This window comes from Cricetulus griseus, chromosome 3 (genome assembly GCF_003668045.3).
Source record: "Cricetulus griseus strain 17A/GY chromosome 3, alternate assembly CriGri-PICRH-1.0, whole genome shotgun sequence".
NCBI classification, from domain to species: domain Eukaryota; kingdom Metazoa; phylum Chordata; class Mammalia; order Rodentia; family Cricetidae; genus Cricetulus; species Cricetulus griseus.
The window spans coordinates 116,154,690-116,178,009 of NC_048596.1; the positions used below are offsets into that span (position 1 = coordinate 116,154,690).

The 23,320-nt window shown below is 39.3% G+C and overlaps 1 protein-coding gene across 1 annotated transcript in view; it reads left to right on the plus strand.

Annotated features, from left to right (window-relative positions):
- The window catches only part of Cpeb1 (cytoplasmic polyadenylation element binding protein 1), a 92,743-nt gene that overhangs the window by 17,733 nt on the left and 51,690 nt on the right, over positions 1-23,320 (plus strand). The window contains exon 2 of the mRNA XM_027408285.2: positions 1,506-1,680. Coding sequence (XP_027264086.1) covers positions 1,506-1,680 — 175 coding nt within the window. The remainder of the gene's footprint in view (positions 1-1,505; positions 1,681-23,320) is intronic.

Here is a 23,320-nt window from a genome sequence, read left to right on the forward strand (position 1 = left end):
ATACTTCACATTTTCCAAAGAACACCAGAGTAGTTTTTACTAGGGTTTGTACATAAGTCTAGATCTAAGAGTGTTTTTTTTTTTTTCAGTGATCCTTGCACAGCCTTTTCTACTCATAAACAGATTTATCCCTTTGGATGCTGTAGGTTCCATTTTTGATGCTTGCCACATCCTCTCTTGTAATTATATCTTTAGTGTGGAGACAACTGCTATGTGCCAGGCACCATGCTTTGTACAAGTCATCCAGAAGTTGGTAGGTCATCTTTAACCATTTCATACAGTGAGAAACTGAGACACAGCCCATACATTTTAAACAACCTTACTGGGATGATGTATCATAATGTATGTATCAGTGTATAGTTGTGTCTACAGGGTGTTTTGTAGTGCTGAGGATTGAACCTGGAGTCTTGAGCATATTAAACAAACATACCACTGAACAAACGCCAAGCCTTTTTTTTTTAAAAAAACTTTTTACTTTGAAGTGGTTTCACTCAATGAATTCATGATCCTCATGCCTCAACCTTTCCAAATAGCTGAAATTACAGATTTTTGTCATCTTGATTGGTCAATGAGTTATTTTATGTGCGTGAGTATTTTGCCTGAAGTGTACCATCTTCTGTGTACCATCTTCCTGCCATGCCCACAGAAGCCAGAAGAGAGCATCAGATCTCCTGGATCTGGAGTTCACAGATGGTTATGAGCTGCCAGGTGGTTGCTGGGAATTGAACCTAAATCCTGGGAAGAACAGCCAGTGTTCTTAAATGCTAAGCCATTGCTCCAGCACCCCCAAATTTAAATAACTAATCTCATATACATGCAATGAATTTTTAAAAGAAAGTAATGAGATTCAATATGACATTTTCATACATTTATGTAATAATTTTCTCCATTATCCTTTCTTGTCCCCTCACATACCTGCTGGCACCCTTCCTTTTAGTCACCCATTTTTTTTAGTCACCCATTTTTATATCTTGTTTTTTTCTATTCTGGTGGCCTGGTGTGTCTAATTAGGGTTTTTACGTGGGTGAAGGGTCATTTACAGGAGTATGGAAAACATAGCCAGTAGAGACACCAATGGATGAAAATGTCTCTCTCTTCCTTTATATGTTGTCTTTATTGTGACTGGTTTCTTTCATGTTTTCAAGGTTTACCAATATTGTACCATGCCTCAGTACATTTCTTTATGTCAAACAATACCAATATTCCAGTGTGTGGATATACTGAAGATTTGAACCAAGTCTGTCTGGTTCTGAAGTCATGCTAATTATTGTATGTGTACTGCTGGATTAAGAAGTTCTTGAGAAAATACCTTTATACATTAGTTGGTACTCACAATGTTCTGAGTACTTTGTTCAGAATAAAGAATCTATTTAGTATTTTGATATGTAGGCAATAAACTAAAGTTCTAGTTGCTTTTTGAAATTTATGGTATTGTTTAAAAATAAGAGGGTTGAGTCTGTTTATCATAGTATAGAAAACCTAAACATGTATTTCTCCATGTCTAGGAAGAAGAAACAGGAAGGATAAAAGATTGCTGGGACAACCAGGAAGTTCCTGCACTGTCTACATGTAGCAATGCCAATATCTTTCGAAGGATAAATGCCATTTTGGATGATTCGCTGGACTTCAGTAAAGTCTGCACAACACCCATAAATCGAGGAATTCGTGATCATTTGCCAGGTAAATTGAGATTTGAAAATTGGGATGCACTGGGCTAGCCTAAAACTATTTCTAAATAGTTCATGGAGGAGGTTGTATGGGGAGGCCTATGAAGAACACGTTGAGTCTCTGGCAGTACTTGCCCATTTCATGATTTTCGTTATGAATTGGACCCCCTTAATGTGTAGAGACTGCCTGTGATTAGAATAAAGATAATCTGTTCTGCGTGATACACAGGAAGGGTTGAATTAAAAAGACAAACTAGTGTTTATATGGAGGGTGGTGGTGGTGCTGCTGGTGCAGGTGCAGGTATAAATGTGTAATTTCAGCTCTTAGGAGGTGGAAATAAGGAGAAATGTAAGTTTGGGAATAAAAAAAAACATAATCACCAAGTATTAGTCCGGGTTTTTAGACCCAGAACCACAAAAGAGTATAATATGAGCCATATTGTTAAAGATTTTGTATAGCTATTTAAATTGTGGGGCTGGAGACATGGCTCAGTTGTTAAGAGTACTTGCTGCTCTTGAAGAGGACCTGGGTTTGGTTCCCAGCACCAACATCGGGCTGCTCATGACATCTGTAACTACGGTTCTAGGGGTTTTGACACCCTATCTGACCCCTCAGGGCACTAGGTACATAAATGGTGAATATACATGTATCTAAGCACTCACATATATACATAAAAATAAACATTTAAAAAATTTAGAGTTGAAATAAATTTAATATTTAGTTCAGCATACATTAAATACTGCCTTGTCAACATATCGTCAGTATAAAGATGTTCTAGTAAGCTGTATTCCTCCTCCTCACTCTGCCTTACTCCTCTGAGCACAAGGCCTTTTCTTTCACTGTACCTGGAGCTCGTTTTGTTGGTGTCCTCACCCCCAGCTTCCTGCTAGACTGGTAGCTAACAGTGCCCAACAATCCTGTTTCTACCCTTCCCCAGTACTAACATTATAGGCACATATGGCCACCTATAGCTTCTTATAGAGGTGATGTAGATTCTGGACTCAGGTTCTTATGCCTGCACAACAATCCCTCTTACCCATCAAACCATTTCCCAGCTCATCTCTCTCTCTCTTACTAGACCTGAGAATTAAGTGAATCTGTCATAGTTGATTAGTTACATTTCAAATACTAAGTAACCACACAGTGACTAGTAGCAACTGTATTGCCTGGTGCAGCCTTTAAGACATAAATATAGGTCAACAGACATGTAGTTTTCCCATGTAGGAGACTGCTAATCAGTAGGGGAGGGGATAGCTCCTAAAGATAACTCTTGCCAAGAAAGTATGGATGCTATAGTGTTTCATAATTTTTTGTGGGAGTTGCAACATGTTTTAAGAATGTTGATGGAATGTTTTGTTTGAGTCATTTTAGAAGAATACATTTTTGTTAATAGGTCTTTCTTTGAACCTCCAGATCCTGAATAATGACACAGAAACCTTTTATTAGTTATGAAAGTTTGGCCTTAGCTTAGGCTTGTTCCTAACTAGGTCTTGAAACTTAAATTAACTCATTTATAAATCTATGTCGTGTCACATTACCTCATTACCTCTCTTCAGTACCCTACATCCAAATTCCTCCATGTCTGGCTGGTAAATCTCCCCTGCCTCAGATTCTTTTCCAGAGTTCCTATGTCTTCCCAGAAGTCCCGCCTGTCCTCTCCTGCCTAGTCATTGGCCATTCAGCTCTTTATTAGACCAATCAGGAAAAGTGCATACAAATGAAGATAAACATATTAAGTGAATTAATTTAGTCTCAGCAAGACAAATTTTTTATTTCCTGTATAGACCCTAGATTTTTTTGTATAGGTATATAAAAATGATGTCTGCATATATGACATGAAAGTAGAAGCAAAACTGTCTAGGAGAGTAAAAGAACATTTTGTTTGTTACTCTGGTCTTTTCTGAGTTCAAAGATAACACTGGGAGGGGGAGCCAGCTTTTGGGCCTCCCAGAAGTGATATATCTGGGTCATGTGGTAAATCTATTTTTAGTTGTTTTTTTTTTGAGGGACCTCCAGATTGGTTACCATAGTGGGTAGATTATATTCTCACCAGCACTGTGTAAGGGGCTATCTGTTGTCCATATCTGAGTTAGCATTTGGTGGTGTGTGTGTGTTGGAACTCATGCGTAGACCAGGCTGGCCTTGCACTCACGGAGATCCGCTTGCCTCTGCCTCACAAGTGCTGGGGTTAAAGGTGTGTGCCACCACTGCCCAGCTATTTTATTTTAAAATTGTGTTTGTACACCATTGAGTGTAAGTGTTCATGGAAGCCATATGTGTTGGAGTCTCTGGAGCTCAAGTTAGAGGTAGTTGTGAGCTGCCAGATGTGGGTGCTGGGAAACAAACTCTGGTCCTTTTTAAGAGCAATAAGAACAATTTTTGCTTATTTCATATATATTTTTATCTTTTTACTTTTTATTGAACTATACATTTTTCCCACTCCCCTTCCCTCCTCCTGTCTCTTTCCACCTTCCTCCATACCCCCCATGCTCCCAATTTGCTCAGGAGATGTCTTTTTTCCCATTCTTAGGAGGATCCATGTATCTCTCTAGGGTCCTCTTTGTTGCCTAGGTTCTCTGGGGTTGTGGACTGCCTGCTAGTTATCCTTTGCTTTATGTCTAACATCCACCTATGAGTGAGTACATACTATAATTGTCTTTCTGGGTCTGGGTTACCTCACTCAGGATTTTTTTTCTAATTCTGTCCATTTGCCTTTGAATTTCAAGATGTTATTGTTTTTTACTGCTGAGTAGTACTCCATTGTGTAAATGTACCACATTTTCTTTATCCATTCTTCAATTGAGGGGCATCTAGGTTGCTTCCAGGTTCTGGCTCTTAAGAATGATGCTTTTATGAGCATAATTGTACAAAGGTCCTTGTGGTATGAGTGTGCATTCTTTGGGTATATGCCCAAAAGTGGTATTGCTGGGTCCTGAGGTAGATTGATTCCCAATTTTATGAGAAAGCACTGTGCTGATCTCCAAAGCAGCTGTACAAGTTTGCACTCCCACTAGCAATGGAGGAGAGTTCCCCTTACTCCACATCCTCTCCAGCATAAGCTGGCATCAGTGCTTTTGATCTTGGCCATTCTGACAGGTGTAAGATGGTATCTCAGAGTTGTTTTGATTTGCACTTCCCTCATGACTAAGGATGTTAAGCAGTTCCCTGAGTGTCCTTCAGCCATTTGAGATTCCTCTATTGAGAGTTCTCTGTTTAGATCTGTACCCCATTTTTTAATTGGATTATTTGGTCTTTTGATGTCTAGTATCTTGAGTTCTTTGTATATTTTGGAGAACAGTTCTCTGTTAGATGTGGGATTGGTGAATATCTTTTTCCCATTCTGTAGGCTGCCGTTTTGTTTTGTTGACAGTGTCCTTTGCTTTACAGAAGCTTTCCAGTTTCAAAAGGTCATTGTTGATCTGTGTCTGTGCTACTGGTGTTATATTTAGGAAATGGTCTCCTGTGCCAATGCATTCAAGGCTACTTCTCACTTTCTCTTCTGTGAGGTCCAGTGTGGTTGATTTTATGTTGAGGTCTTTGATCCATTTGGATTTGAGTTTTGTGCATGGCGATTGATATGGATCTATTTGCATTCTTCTACATGTCGACATCCAGTTATGCCAGCACCATTTGTTGAAGATGTTTTCTTTTTTCCATTTTATAGTTTTAGCTTCTTTGTCAAAAGTCAGGTGTTTGTAGGTGTGTGGATTGATGTCAGGGTCTTTGATTTGATTCCATTGGTACACCTGTCTGTTTTTATTCCAATACCAAGCTGTTTTCATTACTGTAGCTCTATAGTAGAATTTGTCAGGTATGGTGATGCTTCCAGAAGTTTCTTTATTGTACAGGATTGTTTTTGCTATCCTGGGTTTTTTTATTTTTCCATATGAAGTTGAGTATTATTCTTTCAAGGTCTATGAAGAATTGTGCAGGGATTTCGATGGGGATTGCATTGAATCTATAAATTGCTTTTGGTAAGATTGCCAAGTTTACTATGCTGATCCTACCTATCCAAGAGCATGGGAGATCTTTCCATTTTCTGATGTCTTCTTCAGTTTCTTTCTTCTAAGACTTTAAGTTTTTGTCATACAGGTTACCCCAAGATATGTTTTGTCACTTGTTACCCCAAGATATGTTTTATGTTATTTGTGGCTATTGTGAAGGCTGATGTTTCCCTGATTTCTTTTTCATCCTGTTTATCATCTGTATGTAGGAGGACTACTGATTTTTTTTAGTTAATCTTGTATCTTGCCACATTACTGAATGTGTTTGTCAGATGTGGGAGTTCCCTGGTAGAATTTTTGGGGGTCTCTTATGTATACTATCATATCATTAGCATATAGCGAAAGTTTGACTTCTTTCCAATTTGTATCCCCTTGATTTCCGTTTTTTTTTTTTGTGTGTGTGTGTGTGTTACTGCTCTAGCTAAGATTATATTGAATAGACCATGAGAATTTTTAACCTAAGAGCCATCCTGCAACCTGTTTGTTTTCTTTCTTTTCCCTTCCCTTTTTCCTCCCTCCCTTTCATTTATCTCTCTCTCTTTCTCTCTCTTTCTTTCTTTCTTTCTTTCTTTCTTTCTTTCTTTCTTTCTTTCTTTCTTTCTTTCTTTCTTTCTTTCTTTCGTCTTTTGGAGTTAGAGTCTTGGCTGGCCTGGGATATGCTATGTAGACCTCAAACTCAAGAGTCTGCCTACCTCTGCCTCCTGCTCCTGGGGTGAAAGGTATGTATCACCAACCCTAGCCCCCTGTTGTTTTAATGAGTGTTCTGACTGGGGTGGAATGGATTGTAAAGATAGTTTTAATTATTTACTGATAGCTAGTGAATATTTCTATGTGTTTGGTAAATATTTGCTTTATTATTTTTTTTTAGAACTATCAGTTCATTAACCCATATTTTTGTTATTTGTTTGTTTGTTGAGACAAGGTTTCCTTTGTGTAACAGTCCAGCTATCCTGGAACTCTCTCTGTAGACCAGGCTGGCCTCGAACTCACAGAGATCCACCTGTCTCTGCCTCTTGAGTGCTGGGATTAAAGGCGTGTGACACAATGCCCAGCTTCATTAACCCATATTAAAAATATTTTAGGTTTAATTCTCTGTTTTACATGTAGCTAGCAAAAATTTTCTCCCATTCTGAAGGCTCTCTCTTCATTTGGTTAACTGTTTCCTTTGCTGTACAGAAACTTTGTAATTTCAAGGAGATCCCAATTGTCATTACTTTTTAAGTAACTGGAATCCCATTCAGAAATCTGTATCTGGTAGTATTTTCTCTGCTTTCCACTAGCAGTTTCAGAGTTTTGATTCTTTCATTCAGGTCTTTGATCCATTTGGAATTGATTTTTATTCAAGGCAAGATATGAGAATCTAGTTTCATTCTTCTATATGTAGATACCCAGTTTGTCCAGCATCATTTGTTGACAAAGCTGTCTTTTTTCCCCTGATGTATGTTTCTGTTATCTGTTAAAAAATCAGGTGGCATGGGGCTGGAGAGATGGCTCAGAGGTTAAGAGCGCCGACTGCTCTTCCTGAGTTCAATTCCCAGCAACCACATGGTGGCTCACAACCATCCATTATGAGAGCTGGTGCCCTCTTCTGGTGTGTAGATATACATGGAAGCAGAATGTTGTATACATAATAAATAAATAAAATCTTAAAAAAAAATCAGGGGGCTGTAGTTGTGTGAGCTTATATCTGGGTCCTCTCTTGTAGTTCCTTGATCTACACGGCTGATTTTGTGCACTATAATGCTGTTTCTGTTACTACAACTCAGTACTATAACCTGAAATCAACTATAGTGATAGATACTTCCAGGATTATTATCTTGCTCAGGATTGTTTTAACTATTTGTACTCTTCTGTGCTTTCATATTAATTTTAAAATAGTTTTCCCCAAATTCTGTTAAAATAATACCAGAATTTTGATGGAGATTGTGTTGAATCTATAGATTGCTTTAGCAGTGTGGTTATTTTTATAACATTATTTCCTACCATTCATGAGCATCGATTGTTTGCATCTATGCTTGGTTTTGCAGCCTACCTTGAATCTGGTTTTGTTTAATGTTAGAAAGTTAATATTCATTTCGTTGCATATTACTAGCCTGTTGACCCAGCACCATTTGTATGTGTGTGTGTGTTGGGGAATCCTATGTATATGTGTTTTACTGGGAGTTGAAATGAAGACTGTACCTATATTGCTGGGTAAGTGTATTATCAATGAGGTAAATCCACAGTCCAGAAGAGTATTCTGGAAGTATAGTATGTTCCAGGTTTGGACTGACAAGTGGCTTGAATGCTGTCTGGTGAGAAATACTCTGTTCTTGGGCCAGTGAGATGGCTCAGCAGATAAGCAGTTTGCTGTCAAGCCTAATGATGTTTGACCTCCTGAGCCCACAGGTAACACCATGGCACATGTGCACCACACATACAAAAAACAATAAGAATTCTATAAAAAAGAGTTACCCTATTTGTATGTAAGTGTGGTTTGATTGTTCCCTCTGAAAACTTTCTCAATCTTCTGCCTTCCACATTCTACCATCTATGTACTCTTTCCGTTTTGTGGATATAGTCTCAAAATAGGGAAGAGAGGAAAAGGAACAGTTTTGGAAAAACCTCAGTCTGCCCATTTCATAGTAAGTTTCCACAAAATAATGGTACAGGCTCTGGCACAGGTGACTTGAAACAAATCCTAGCTCTGCTGCTTGTTTACTTTGACTGTAGCCAACTCTTGAGTTTAAGCTGGGAACAGTAACAGTACTCATTTATGGGGTTTGTGAAACTTGGATGTTGGTTTTAAATGTTGACATTTACTTGTTTTGGCTGTTAAAGAATTGATGCTATAAACATTATTGTACATGAATCCTGATATACAAATTTATCTAGTGTACACTCTGAAGAATAGTTAGGTATGGGAGTCTAGACCGATTTTCATTCCCACCAGAAGGGTACATCAGTGCTTGCTGCGTGACATCCTTAACTATTACTCTTTCTCAAGTGGCCTTTTTTGAGGAGTGCAGTGATACCATATATAGATTCTTATTGTTGGCTGGCTCTTTGTTTTTTAGACAGAGTCTTATGTAATCATAGCTGGCTACAACTGATCCTCTACTCTACCCCAGCTTCTGAAGTGCTGGGGTTATAGGCATATGCCACCAACATAGCATTGCATGGTTTTAATTTTGTATTTTCCTAATTTCTGGTTCGGTTAGACATCTTCAAATTTTTATTGCCCTTTTGAAATACTGTTTCATGCCTTGCTTGTACATGTCCTTGTGCATTCTCACTGGGAAAATAAGTTTTGTAGGCATGTGTTTATTCTGCAGTGAATTTGTTGGATGTATGCAGTTACTCTTCCACTTGGCTTATCTTTTTGGCTGTCTAATGTCTGTTTGTGAACGTAAGTTATTCATTTTAAGATAATTCAAATGTGTTGATGTTTATAGTTAACAATTTTATTTCATAGTTAAACTTTGCCCTTTTCAAGGACATAATATTTATGTGCTATCTTCAGAAAACTTTGGTCTTTTTATTAATGATATAAATGTTACTTAATACTTAAGATTTATTTTTATTTATTTGTGTTTATGTGATTATATGCCACATGTATACGTGTACCTGCAGATACCAAAAGAGGACATCAGATCCCCTGGAACTGTAGTTCACATGCAGTTGTGAACTGCCAGTATGTGTGATGGGAATTAAACTGTGGCCCTCTGCAAGAGCAGGAAGTACTCTTTTTTTATTTTAAATAATTTTTTAATTTGAATTAGAAACAAGATTGTTTTACATGACAATCCCAGTTCCCTTCTCCCTCCTGTCCTCCCCTACCACCACCCCCAACTAAAACCCTATCACATATCCTTTCTTCTATTCTTCCCCTGACTCAACCTTTCTGCTCCCTCATGACCTCTGCATCCTTCCTCTTCTTCCCTTCTCATTCTCATAGCTCTCTCCCCGCTCTTCCTGGGCTCTCAATTTGCTCAGGGGATCTTGACCCTTTCCCCTTCTCCAGGGGACCATGTTTGTCTCTCTTAGGATCCTCCTTATTTACTGGCAGAGTGGATTGTAGGCTGGTAATCCTTTACTCTGTCTAAAATCCACATATGAGTGAGTACATATCATGTTTGTCTTTTTGTGATTGGGTTACCTTGCTCAGAATGGTTTCTTCTAGTTCCATCCATTTTCCTGCAAATTTCAAGATTCCATTGTTTTTTTCCCGCTGAGTAGTACTCCATGGTGTAATGTACCACATTTTCTCTATCCATTCTTTGGTTGAGGGGCATCTAGGCTGCTTTTTTTTTTTTGGAAGTACTCTTAACCACCGAGCAATCAATCTCTCCTTACTCCCCCCTTACCTCCCTCTGCATTTTTCTTATTTCTTAGTCATTTGCTAGTATATAGAAAGATAAGCTTATTGCATATTGGTACTATAGTCTGTAACTTTGAGTTCACTTATAGATGCTCTTACCTATGCCTTTATAGATTGTTCAGAGCTTCTATATATACAATTATGTTGTCTGAAGATTATGGTAATTTCAGTTCTTTTTATTCCTTTTTGTCATAACTTTTCCTTCTACCTTCGTAATCGAAGGCAAACTAGAAATGATAGTATAAGCATTTTTGTGTTGCTTTGTAGTCTTGGGGAGGAGTGATGGGTGTTGAGGGTTTAACAGTAGGTATGCTGGGGTTTATGGATATTCTTTAAATGATTAAGGAAATTGTTTTCAGTTTTCTCAATGGATTTTTTGTTTTGTTTTCTTGCAAAAACTAGAGTTTTTCTTTGCATCCAGACGGACTTGGAGCTGATCCTGCATCACAGGTTGGCCTAAAGTTCATAGCATTGATCTTGTCTCACCTCTTGAGGCTGGAATTAGAGGTGTGAGCTACCATACCCAGCTAATGAATGTGTGGGACTTTAAGTTACATGAATTTTTTTGTTATTTTTCTTTTATGCTTGCTTCTAGGCTGGGAGTACATCTCAGTGGTAGTGTGCTTGATTAGCATCCAAGTTCAATCTCCAGTATTGGAAAAAAAATGACTAGAAAGCAGGTTGAAGTTAATCAATCAACAAACATATTCTTACCTCTATAAATGTGTGAATTTATAGTATTTTGGTATTCAGGAAAAAAAACCAAAGTAAAACTAGATTTTCAGCCCTTCAGTAAATCCAAATTCTTCATAATACATTTTATTGAGCATGTTGCTAAATTTGATTTTTGTACATGTTGGCCTTAGGATATTTGTGTCCGTGAACTTTAAAAATTATCTTGCAGTTACCTTTAATGTATCCTGGATGTCAGTCATATTAGCCCCTTGAAGCAAATTAGAAATTTCCTTTTATTTCCTATTATTTCTAAGAGTTCTTTTTAACATTTTTCTGATGTTTCTGCTTAAGTTTTGATGAAATTTACTGGTGAAGCCATATGGATATGGAGTGTTTTTTTGTTTTCTGAGGTAAATTTTTAAAGTTGTAATTGCATTTTAAAAATAGATACAAAAGTAGTAGATTCTAGCCATTCTTCTCCAGAGCCTAGTTTACTGAGACCCATATTGTTCTACCCCTAGAAGGGGGCAAAAGAAAACAGAGGTCCACCTGAACGATAGTTTCCCATCATTGCTTTTTCTGAATTCCCATGTCCCAGTTTCAGGCTGATGGAGAGTGTGTATTGCAAGTTAGTAAACTCTGTTCAATGTTGTCTTTAAGGGGTCTGAAGTCCAAATGATAGTCCATCTATCATCCTCCTCAGTGGCCTTTTTTAAAGGGATGACACCAGCTACTTTGACACTAGTTGGGCTAGTGAAGATGACCAGGTAGAGTTGCGTCCAGACAGGTTCCAGGGTCCAGGCAGGAGGGTTCACAGGTGGGAGATAGCAGGATTCCTTTCATAGACCAGTCAGTGGCCTGACAAGCTTTCCAAAAAGCCTGCAAGGACTTGAGAAATGGGAGTGATTAGATAATTCTACCTGGGAAATATCTCAGAGATTGGGGAAGATGGGAGGTGGTCTCCCAAACATAATTTCAAAAGGAGTAAGCCCCTCCCAGTAAGAAGTACATTGGGTCTTGAGAAGGACAAAGGGAGGAGGTTAACCCAATTTTTCACTAATCTTTGGGACCAATTTATTCAGTTTCCTTAAGAGATCTATTCATCATTTTTAATCTGGCCTGATATCTGTGGAAATTTCCAGTTAATACTTAATACCTTTATCAGATTTAGAAACATTTTGGTCATGAAGGCTGGGCCGTTGCCAGACCCCAAAGCTAGGGGCAGTCCAAATGTAGGAATTATTTCCTGAAGACGTTTCTTAGTAACTATTGGAGCAGTCTCTTTTCATGTAGGGTAGGCCTCCACCCATCCTGAGAAGGTATAAGCAAATATTGATAGCCAAAAACACTAGACCAAAATTCAGTAAAGTCCAACTACCAATGCTCCCCAGGACCATTTATTCAAGCCCAGATCTCTTGTGGAATTTTCCTTCCGTCTTTGGGGTTTGCAAGTGGTGCATCTAAAATTGGTGCTTCCAAATTTGTAACATATCTGGATCTGAGGAATTCTGCCTGTCTGTGGCCCCTAAGTGAGTGGCTTGGTTGAGATCCATAAACAGTCACCTTCTGGCAGCATTTACCATCCTTTTTTATCCTATGTGGCCAGTCTTGTTTCTCTGTCCGTCTTGCACCGGGGTGCTTTCTGAGCACTCCAGTAAACTGGGCTCTGGTAGGGTTTCCAAGACTTGGAGAGAACCCACTGGTTCTAGGACCACTTTCTGGTTGCCAGGTCAGCCTTTCTTTTTATTCTGGCTTCTGGGAAATCCCCTATTTGGTGTCATTTGGAATGGATGATGGCCACCCTCTTGGGTAACCAGATAGCTTCCAAAAGGGCTGATCTCTATATTTTATTTTCCTGCTAAGGTTAGTGATCCTCTTCCCCTGTATAGAGCCCATGGACATGGGCCATTGTGAAAGCATATTGGCTGTCAGTGTCATAGCCTTGTCTTTCCCCCAGTGGAGTATTTTAATCAAAGCTAAAAACTCAGCTTTTAGAACTGAAGTTACCCTGATTAAAGATTCTGCTCTTCTCTTGGCTTACCACCGCCACCCCTGCATCCCTGCTACCACTGCTATCCCATCTTGGATGAAACTGTACTCATCTGAATAATACCTCATTTGGTGTTTCCAGTGGGGTGTCATTCAGATCAGGTCTCATAGACTGGATCAGGTCAGTCACCTCAAGACAATTAATGTAAGGGACCCTCGGAGTAATCATCTGGCAGGAGATGGCAGGGTTGAGAGGACTGATGTCTTTCTGAACCAAATGCAGGGTTGATGCAGAAACAAGGCTTGGTATTTGGTCACCTAGGAGTTAGATATCCATTTCTCAGGTGCTCCCCTTAAGGAATACGTCAGTAGAGTGAGGGGTTGTCAGGAGCAGTTCATGCCCTAAAGTTTATTAGCTTTTTTTATCGCAGAGCAGTGGCAGCTGTGGCCCTTATACATGCTGGCCATGTAGCTGTGACAAGGTTAAGTCTCTTGAGCAGATACTGCCAATGGATTTTTCCAGGGACCCAGAGTTTGCATGAGGACTCCCTAGGCAATGCTTCTGACCTCATCCATGTACAAGTGGAATGGCTTAGCAATGTCTTGAGGACCAGGACTGGTGTAGACACCAGGCCTTTTTCAAGGCCCTGAAGGCCCTCTGCTCAATCTCAGTCTTTTCCAAAGGCTGTGTACCCCTGGTGCAGACCTCTCAGCAGATTCTACCAATCAATCCATAGCTGGCAGCATCCAACTGCCTCCAGGAATTCCTGTGCATGTTTTGTGGCAGGGCAGGGTGCATTGGGGTTTGTAGAATAGCTGAAACACATTTTTGAGAAGAACCTCAGTATGCTCCTGCCCTTTGACAGTAGTTGGTTTGAGTATGCCAGTGTGGAACCCATCGATATGGAGAGCCAACAGTACTTTTGTTCAAAAATTAAACCACTAGCCCCAGCCCATAGATACCAGAGGCTTGTGGAAGTTTCATCTAAAAAGGTATTTTATGAATATGAATATTTTGCCCGTGTGGTGGTTTGAATAGGAATGGCCTCCAGAGACTGTCTGAGTGTTTAGTCATCCGGGATTGGTGCCATTAGGATATATATCCTTGTTTGGAGTAAATGAGTCACTGAGGGTGGGCTGTGAGGGTTCAAATGTTCAAACCAGGTCTAGTGTCTCTCTTCCTGCTGCATGCCAACCTAGATAATAGAACTCTCAGCACTGTGCCTGCCTGCATGCTGCCATATTTCCCACTATGAAAGATATTGGACTGAATTTCTGAATCTATATAAGCCAGCCCCAATTAAATGTTCTCCTTTGTAAGTTGCTGTGATCATGTTTTTTCTTCACAGCAATAGAAACCCTAACTATGCCTGCATGTATATCTGTGCACCACTCGTGTACCTGGTACCTGCAGAGGTCATGAGGGCACTGGATCCCCTGGAAATGGAGTTACAGACTGTAGGGAGATGTAAGTGCTGGGAATTGAATCTGGATCCTCTGGAAGAGCAGCCATTTCTCTAAACTGCTGTGCAGTCTCTTAAGCCCCAGAAGCCCCATTTTAATTTTTTGAGGGATATTCATAGATCCATAGTGGCTGCACTAATTTATATTCTTTTTTGTTGTTGTTGTTGTTGTTTTGAGACAGGATTTCTCTGTGTAGCTTTGGAGCCTGTCCTGGCACTCGCTCTGGAGACCAGGCTGGCCTCGAACTCACAGAGATCCACCTGCCTCTGCCTCCCAAGTGCTGGGATTAAAGGTGTGCGCCACCAATGTCCAGCCCTAATTTATATTCTTATCAGCAGTGTATACTTTGCAAGTATTATTTATTTGGATAGCCCTTCTGCCTGGGGTGAGCTATAATCTCATTGTACTTGCATTTTCTTGATGGCTGAAGATGTTGAGGTTTTTTTTCTCATGTTAAAATACCTTGATGCTAAAAATACTTTTTGCCATTTTACATTTCTGCTGGCAATGGGTGCGGACCTCTCCCCCTCCCCCATTACTGTTAATACCTGTTGTTTAACTTTTTTTTTTTTCTATTCAAAAGCAGTCCAGGGAGAAATGAGGGAGTAGGGGTGGCGCTTGGATCAAATCCAAGGTCTTGTGTATGCAAACTAAGCATTCTACCACAGTGCCACATCTTTAGCCCTTGGATGTGGTTTTGATAATGAGTTTCTCTTTGGACAAATTACTTTGCACTTTTTGTCCCTTTTATTTTTAATTTGGTGCTGGTTATTCAAACCAGGGCTTATAAATACTAAGCATATACTCTATCATTCAGCTATAACTGGACACCGCAAAGTTTTTTTCTATTTTAAGGTGAAAGTAAATTACAGTTGCATATATTTATGGAAGAATATTATATTTGCAATAAAAGTGAAATAATCCAGTTGGTTAATATATCTATTCAAATGCTAATTTTTGGTAAGAACAACTAAAATTTACCCACCTAACTTCATTTCCCCTTCACCCCCACAATCAAGTCCAGTTTGTATTGACCAACTACTCCTAGGCAGGAGGCCTGCTCTGGAACATGGTCAGTATACCAGATTTATTTATACCGTTAAAGAAAACTGGCTTCCTTTCCTAGAACCAATTATTAACCAATAGCTTCTCAACTAGGGATAGGACTTGTGCCTACTCTATCGTATATGCTAGGTTTTGTCAGTGGGTTTAAGAAGTGACTCTGCTAAGTAGCATACTGTTTGGATTTGTTCTTGGGATGTTCAGGAATCTAAGCCAAGAGCAGAGGTACCTGTCTATAATACATTGGTGACACCTCAAATGGTTTCATTAAGATGAATTGAGTCAGAATATTGTAGTGTTGGGAGTATAAATGCCCAAGTTTTGTTACATTGTTAGTGTTGACTGAATTTCTTGTGGACAAGCCCCCACCTGGTTTGCATTCTTCAGAAGTAGATATACATACACATGATTGTTAGAAATTTCCAGTTGCTTTTTGTTACTGGTTGCTTCCTCTGTTTCTTTTCCATATTGTTTATTTTGTAGAAATTTGGAGCCTGTCCTGTAGCTTACTCTGTAGACCAGGCTGGCCTCGAACTCGCAGAGATCCACCTGCCCTTGTCTCCCGAGGGCTGAGATTAAAGGTGTCTACCATCACTGCCTGGCTGTCTACCAGTATTTTTAATTAACTGATGATTATTTTTAGAGACTTTAGCAAACTTAGGTTTGACTTTCTTAAAGCAAGAATATTTCATAGTTGATATTTTAGCACTTGTGTCAGCAGCCAATGATGACCATACCTGGATGCATTATTATGTTATGGATTGACAACAATTTCCTGCCCCTCTCCTTCATTTACTAACTGATGTAATTTTGTAAAAATAAGCTTTTACTGATTGTTTAACCTAAAACAGTTAGGAAAGACAGGTAAATGGTTGATTATTCTTATTTACTTTGTTTCATAATACTGAACTGATTTCTCCCAAGTTGACTAGTATGCTTTCCAGTATCATGGCCTAATGAATTTAATGTATTGGATCTGTCTTAATACATTGCAATTACCTGTCTTTGTTCACACAGTCCTATCCTTGAACAGCTGATTTTCTACTTATTTAATAGAGTGACTAATTTTTAAAAATCTATCAAGATGTGGAAAAAGTGTAATTCTCATGTATTCTTGGTGCAGAATGTTTCTGCTGCTTTGGAAAACAGTATAGAAATAGACAAAAGGTCAAGTGTAAATTGCCAAAAGACCTAAAAGTTGACTTCAACTTTTATCTAAAAGAAATAAAAACGGGTCAGAGAGGTGACTCAGTAGTTAAGAGCACCTACTATTCTTTCAGAGGATCCAGGTTCAGTTCCCAGCACCCACACTGAATGGCTTACAAAGTCCTGTAACTTAAGATCAGGTGATCCAACAAATGCCCTTGAATACTCATGCATTCTCGTGTGTGTGTGTGTGTGTGTGTGTGTGTGTGTGTGTGTGTGTGTGTGTGCGCGCGCGCGCGCGCACACACACACACACGATTTTAAAAGTAAATTTTTTAAAAATCTTTAAAAACAAACATAGGTTCAAGGGCTAGAGGTTTATTTAGCTTGGTGGCAATGCTGCTTGCTAGTGTATGTGAGATATTGGACTCAGTCCCCAGCATTGTAAAGAATTTATCATAGGTCTAAGTAAAAACTTATAAACAGACTTTTGCATATAATTTTTTCATACTGTGTCAAATGTAGAAACAACTAGTGAATGGATAAACAAAAAATGTTGATACCAGTAGAGCATATTATTGAATGATGAAGAATGAAGTCCTAATTGGTATTACAATATGGATGTGCCTTGAAAACAGTCTAAGGAAAACAAACTTTTAAAATGCTGTATATTGGATTTTTTGGTTGTTTTGTTTTTGTTTTTTGAGACAGGGTGTCTCTATGTAGCCCTAGTTTTCCAGGAACTTGTTCTGTAGACTGATCAGGCTGGCCTTGAACTTAGAGATCCGCCTGCCTCTGTCTCACAAGTGCTAGAATAAAAGGCATTTGCCACCACTGCCTGGCTTAAAAGGCCATATATTGTAAGGTTCTGTTTTGTGAATGTCAAGAGGCTGCATTGATTTATTTAATTTGACTAGTGGTTGCCCAGAGGTAGGTGGTGTCATAGGGGAATAGGAATTGCCTCCAGATAGTTTCTTTGGGGAGTGGAAGAATGTTTTAAAATTTAGTAATGTGGTACTCTGGGTATACTAAAAACCACTGAATTGTATAACAAGCTTGTTTGTTTTAGTGTATATATGTAAGTTTTGTTGAAATTGTGTCTCAGTGTTTCCCAGACTGATTTGGAATTATGGGGTCAGGTGATCCTCCTGCCTAATCCAAGTGGGAGGACTATGCCTGGTTGACTTGTATAACATAAATGGATAGATGTTACTAAAAAGAAAAAAAAACATGATGCACAGCCAGCAGAGACCCAACATTCTTAAATTACTGTAGTGTGCTTGAGAATAAGAATAACAACCATGTTTAAAAACATGCAAAGAGACAATTCTTTAGTTGACACGTAATAATCAAGTTGTTCTGGATGCTGCGACTACAGTTGTGAGCAGATAACACAGTATCTGCTGTCTTGTAGAAAAGCTATGAATAGTATGTGTGTGGGTTCGGGAGGATGGTAGAGGGGTAGCACAAAGACCTTTCAGATTATTCAGATAGGGGCCAGATAGGGAATGACTGGGAGACAGGGTTCAGTGGTTCTATCATTTGTACAGGTGGAGATGGGGGTGAATTTAGGGAAGACACCTCTCCCTCCCTCCCTCCCTCTCTCTCTCTCTCCTCTCCCTCCCTCCTCTCTCTCTCTCTGTGTCTGTCTGTCTGTCTGTCTCTGTCTTTGTCTCTCTCTGCAATTATCAGGATGACAAATCTAGTCGTGTAAAGAGTTGTTTTGAGATTAAGACAGGATCTCACTATATAATAGCTAGATTGGTCTGCGATTCACTGTTAGCTCAAGCTGGTCCAGAACTCATGATCCTCCTGCCTTAACCTCCAATGTTCTGGGATCATAGGCATGTGCCATCAAGCCCAGCTAGAGTCTGTTCTTAGACAAGGATGAGGGCAAAACAAAAGGACTTCTGTTCTGATGATGATTAAAGGCATCATTCATTTTAAGGGAAGTAATTACTTCAATATTTCACCTTTGACGTTGTGACAAATGTCTTTATAGGCAAATCATTCTTAGCATTTCAGTTTATATAGGAATGGATGTTTGTTTTGAGGGAGAGGGTGTACTGCTGCAGTAGGGAGTTAGAACTGACTCAACTACTGAACCATACCCTGAACCCTGTAAGAGATTATTATATTAAAACTACTAGGATAAGGTTAAGCAGTTTCTCTTTCCCCTCCAACACACACCAAGCCATGGTTTCTCTGTGTAGCACTGGCTGTCCTGGAACTTGATCTATAGACCAGGCTGGCCTCCTTCACAGAGATTCACCTGCCTCTGCCAAGAGCTAGGATTAAATATGTGTAGCACCACTGCCCAGCTTCAAAAAATTTTAAACTCTTACATTTATGGAAATGCTATACTTTTTGTCCCTTCCACAATTTGAGAGTGCTGCGTCATCACCTGGAGAGTGAAGAAAATTATCAAAATGACTCATAACTACTGAATGTTGTAACTATGATTTTTACATCTGGATAAAGTAAAATTCTCATTTTGGTTTCCATTTCCTTAATAAGTGGAGCTATTTTTTTTAAGCTATTAGTCTTTTCAGTCTTTCTCCTTGGCACAGGAAAGCTACCAGGCTATCTGAAAAATTCCTTAGAGAGTTATGATTGCTGCTTTTGTTTAAGAAATTAAAAGATGATGGGCAGATTTTAATTCATTACTATCTAGTTCCCAATAAGTATAATACTCTGGGAAACTGCTACAAAGCCAGGTTATATAATCACACATCTTTTGCTGACAAATTGAACTGTTTTTTAAACAAATTTTGGCTATGAATGATAATGGTGAATTAACACATGCATAGTTCTGTCCCTAAGTATAAAGGTGTGCTCACTCATAATTTCTATTTAGAATAGCTGTGAAACTAGGTTGACCCAGTATCTTTAGTTTCTTTCCTAATGAACATAAAAATTCAAACCTGTAAACGGTAGAATTCAGTTTTATATAGATGAATTGAGCTTTTCTTGTTTTGTTTTGTTTTTTGTCTCCCAGCAGCTTGATAACACTGAACAAAATGTAACTGAAGTAACCATGTTCCGACTGAACACCAGAGAAATAATAGTTCTACAGTTTTAAATATTACCTAGTACATAGGAAATGTAATTAAGTTGTTTGGGGTATAATTTTTGTTTGAGTGTGATGTTCATTCTTTACAGAGGACAGTAAATGCTGACTTGCTGTAAAGGAAAGGATATGAGATTAGAATTCCTGATTAAAGAAAATAGGGCAAAGAATACAGCTCCCAGCTGTTTTATTCTATTTGGGGGAAAAATACTTAAACCATTTCATAATCAAGGACAGGGTAAATTATACTAACAAGATACCTGAAAAACATGCTTACCTGGAAAATTTGAAACCCATTTCACTCTAGTCCAGGAACTCTCCATGTGTTCCTTCTCTAGTTTCATGTCTTCCTGCTAACACTTCATGCCATTTGTGTGATTATTTGGTTTGTCTCTACTGTAAATCAATGAAATCAAGATTTGCAGCTGTTTTTCCTCCATTCATTTGCTTTCCTAATGCCTAATGCACAAAATTAAGTCATTATAATCTTTTTTAACCTATTATGTTCCTGGAACTTTGAGTAACACCAGTGTTAAAAAAAGATACAAACAGGGGCTGGAGAGGTGTAGTAGTAGTTAAGAACACTGGGTGCGTCTTCTGGAGAAGGGGAAAGGGACACGATCCCCTGAGCAAATTGAGACCATGGGAAGAGGGGGGAGGGAGCTACAAGAATGAGAATGGAAGAAGAGGAAGGATGCAGAGGTCATGAGGGAGCAGAAAGGTTGAGTCAGAGATAGATTAGAAGAAAGGATATGTGATAGGTAGGCTTTTAGTTGGGGGGGATGGTAGGGGAGGAGGGGAGGGAGAAGGGAACTGGGATTGTCATGTAATTCAGTCGTGTTTGTAACTCAAATAAAAAAAAGAAAAAAATGTGGGAAAAAAACAAAACTAAAACACTGGCTGCTTTTTCAGAGGACCTGGATTCAATTCCCAGCAACCACATGGCAACTTATACCTGCCTGTAACTTTAGTTCCAGGTAATCTGACGCCCTCATACAGACACACATGCACATAAAATAAGCTGATTATGAACCCCAGCACTCATGAGGCAGAGGTAGGCACATCTCCGTGAGTTCCAGGCCAGCCTGGTCTACAGAGTGAGTGCCAGGACTGTTGTACAGAGAAACTGTGTCTCAGAAAACCAAACCAAACAAAAACATAAAAGCACTATTTTTTTTATCATTTTAAAATTTTTAAACAATCTTTTCTCATTTTACATACCAATCCCAGTTCCCATCCCCTCCCCTTCTCCTACCTACCCACAACCATAACCCCTCCACTCAGGGTAAGGCTTCCCATGGGGAGTCAACAAAAGTCTGGCATATCACTTTGAGGCAGAATCAAGGCCCTCCCCCTTATATCTAGGCTGAGCAAGGTATCCCTCCAAAGAGAATGGGCTCCAAAAAGCTAGTTCAAGCACTAGGAATAAATCCTGGTCCCAGTGCCAGTGGCCCCACAGACTGCCCAAGCCACACTACTGTCACCCACATTCAGAGGGCCTAGTTTGGTCATATGGGGGTTTTCCCCACTGTCATATTAATGTTCTTCCCTCTCTTTGACTAGACTCTGGGAGGTTGGCCCAGTGCTTATCTATAGATCTCTGCATCTGATTCCATCAGTTTCTGGATGAAGGTTCTATGATGTTAATTAAAGCAGTCATCAATCTGATTACAGGGGAAGGCCAGTTCAGGCACCCTCTCCACTAATGCTTAGAGTCTTAGCTGGGGCATCCTTGCAGATTCCCGGGAATTTCTCTAATGCCAAGTTTCTGACTAGCCCTATAATGACTCCCTCAATCAAGATCTCTTTTTCCTTGCTGACCTTCTTTGTCCTTCCCCCATCTTGACCATCCCATCCTGTTCCCTCATGTTCTTTTCCTCCTCTCCTTCTCCCCTCCCTTATCCCCTCCTAATTTTCTCAGGATATCTTGTTCATTTCCCCTTCCCAGGAGGATCCATATCTCTATTGGGGTTCTCCTTTTTACCTAGTTTCTCTGGGGTCATGAACTATAGGCTGGTTATCCTTTACTTTACATTTAGAGTCAAGACCATTTTGGAGATACCTACAGAAACAGCTATCCTGAGCTATTGGGAGCTCACTGACTCCTAAACTGTTTATTCGAAGCAAACATGGTGGGGATGAGAAGTGTATCAGCTGGGCAGTGGCAGTGCACACCTTAAATCCCAGCACTTGGGAGGCAGAGGCAGGTGGATCTCTGAGTTCCAGGTCAGCCTGGTCTACACAGGGAGCTCCAGGACAGCCAGTGCTACACAGAGAAACCCTGTCTCAAAAAAACCAAAAAAGAAAAAAAAATGCATGATATCTTCCTTCTCCTTGGGTTTATAAGTTGTATATTCCTCTTAAATATACAGAGTAAGTTTTCTTGTCTGTTTTCCCCTCATTTGTGAAACTGAAGACTGTTTTTACTGCATTTCTAAAAGCCTTGGTCTGTGTGGCAGACATCCCCATCTGCTGGACTATCAGAGTTGCACCACTATGAAAACTTGATCATGCCTTAATCACTGTCAGAATTACTTGTGTTCCAGTTTCCAAGGTTAGATCTTCTGTTTTATTTGAAGAATGAATGAGTGCAGTTACAGGTGAGGAGGTCATACAGAGGTAAGGGTAGAGGCTTTAGGAATCAGTACTAAGCATGGCATTTAAAGTTTTGCCTATATGTTGTGCAATTTAATACATTTTGAGAGGATATTTAATTTCTAGAGAATTCAGGAGATCAATAGGAAATTATTACAAGGATGGAAATGGTGGCATATACCTGTAATCCCAGTACTTGGGAGACAGAAGCAGGTGGGTCTCTATAGGTTGGAGGCCATCCTGATCTACATAGCAAGTTCAGGACAGCCAAGACTACATAGAGAAACCCTGTCTCCCCAAAAAAATTACAACTAATTAAAAACAGATGTAAAGCAAATACTCAAAACAAGGCACAAAATAAGCATAAAGCAATAGTTTTCTTCATCCTAATAATAGTTAGAAATTTAAATGAAAAATTATTCTGTGCTTCAGGGCAGCACCTTAGAAATAGACACATAAATAAGTTATCTATGGGGAAACTATTCTGAAGGATACAAAAATAGTATTTGAATGAGTGGAAAAACTTTTGCTTCTGGAATGAGAAGGATTACTATTGAAGACATGGATCCTAAAATGATTAAGAACACAGAGTCAAACCAGTTTCTTTAACCAAAAACCTGGCATGGTACTCTTTTCCCACCCTTTAGTCTCAGATTAGATATTTAGTTAGTATCTCCACAAAACATATTTGAGGGATTTTCCCTCGACTTGTTAAGTGTCACCTGAGCCCTATGAGTTTCCTAGAATGTTACTGAGAGGCATTCTGGGGTGGGGAAAAAAAGATTGAGCATCTGGAATCTCAAATGGCAACATGTTGGCCCAAATGGAGTGAGTAATATCTGAGAACACTTGGAAAAGGATGCCAGAAATTGGGAGAGTAATATCTTTAGTCAAGAATCTGGCAGTATTCCTCTTCTCTCGGTCATATACCTGGTGTCTTAGAACTGTGATAAAACACTATGACCAAGAGCAAAAGTTTGAGGAGGAAAAGGTTTATTTTATTTCAGCTTACAACTCTGCGTTACACTCTGTCACTGAGGAAATTCTCAGGGCAGGAACCTAGAGGCAGGAAATGAAGCAAAGGCTATGGAAGAGTGCTGCTTACTCCAACTTTCTTTTATAATCCAGTACCACCTTCCCAGGGATGGTTTCACCAACAATGGGCTGGGATTGCCACATCAATCACTAAGACACCACACTACAGGCAATCTGATGGAGGCATTTTCTTATTTGAGCTTAGCTTGTGTCAAGTTGACAAAAACAGATCTAATAAGGATAACTGTCAAG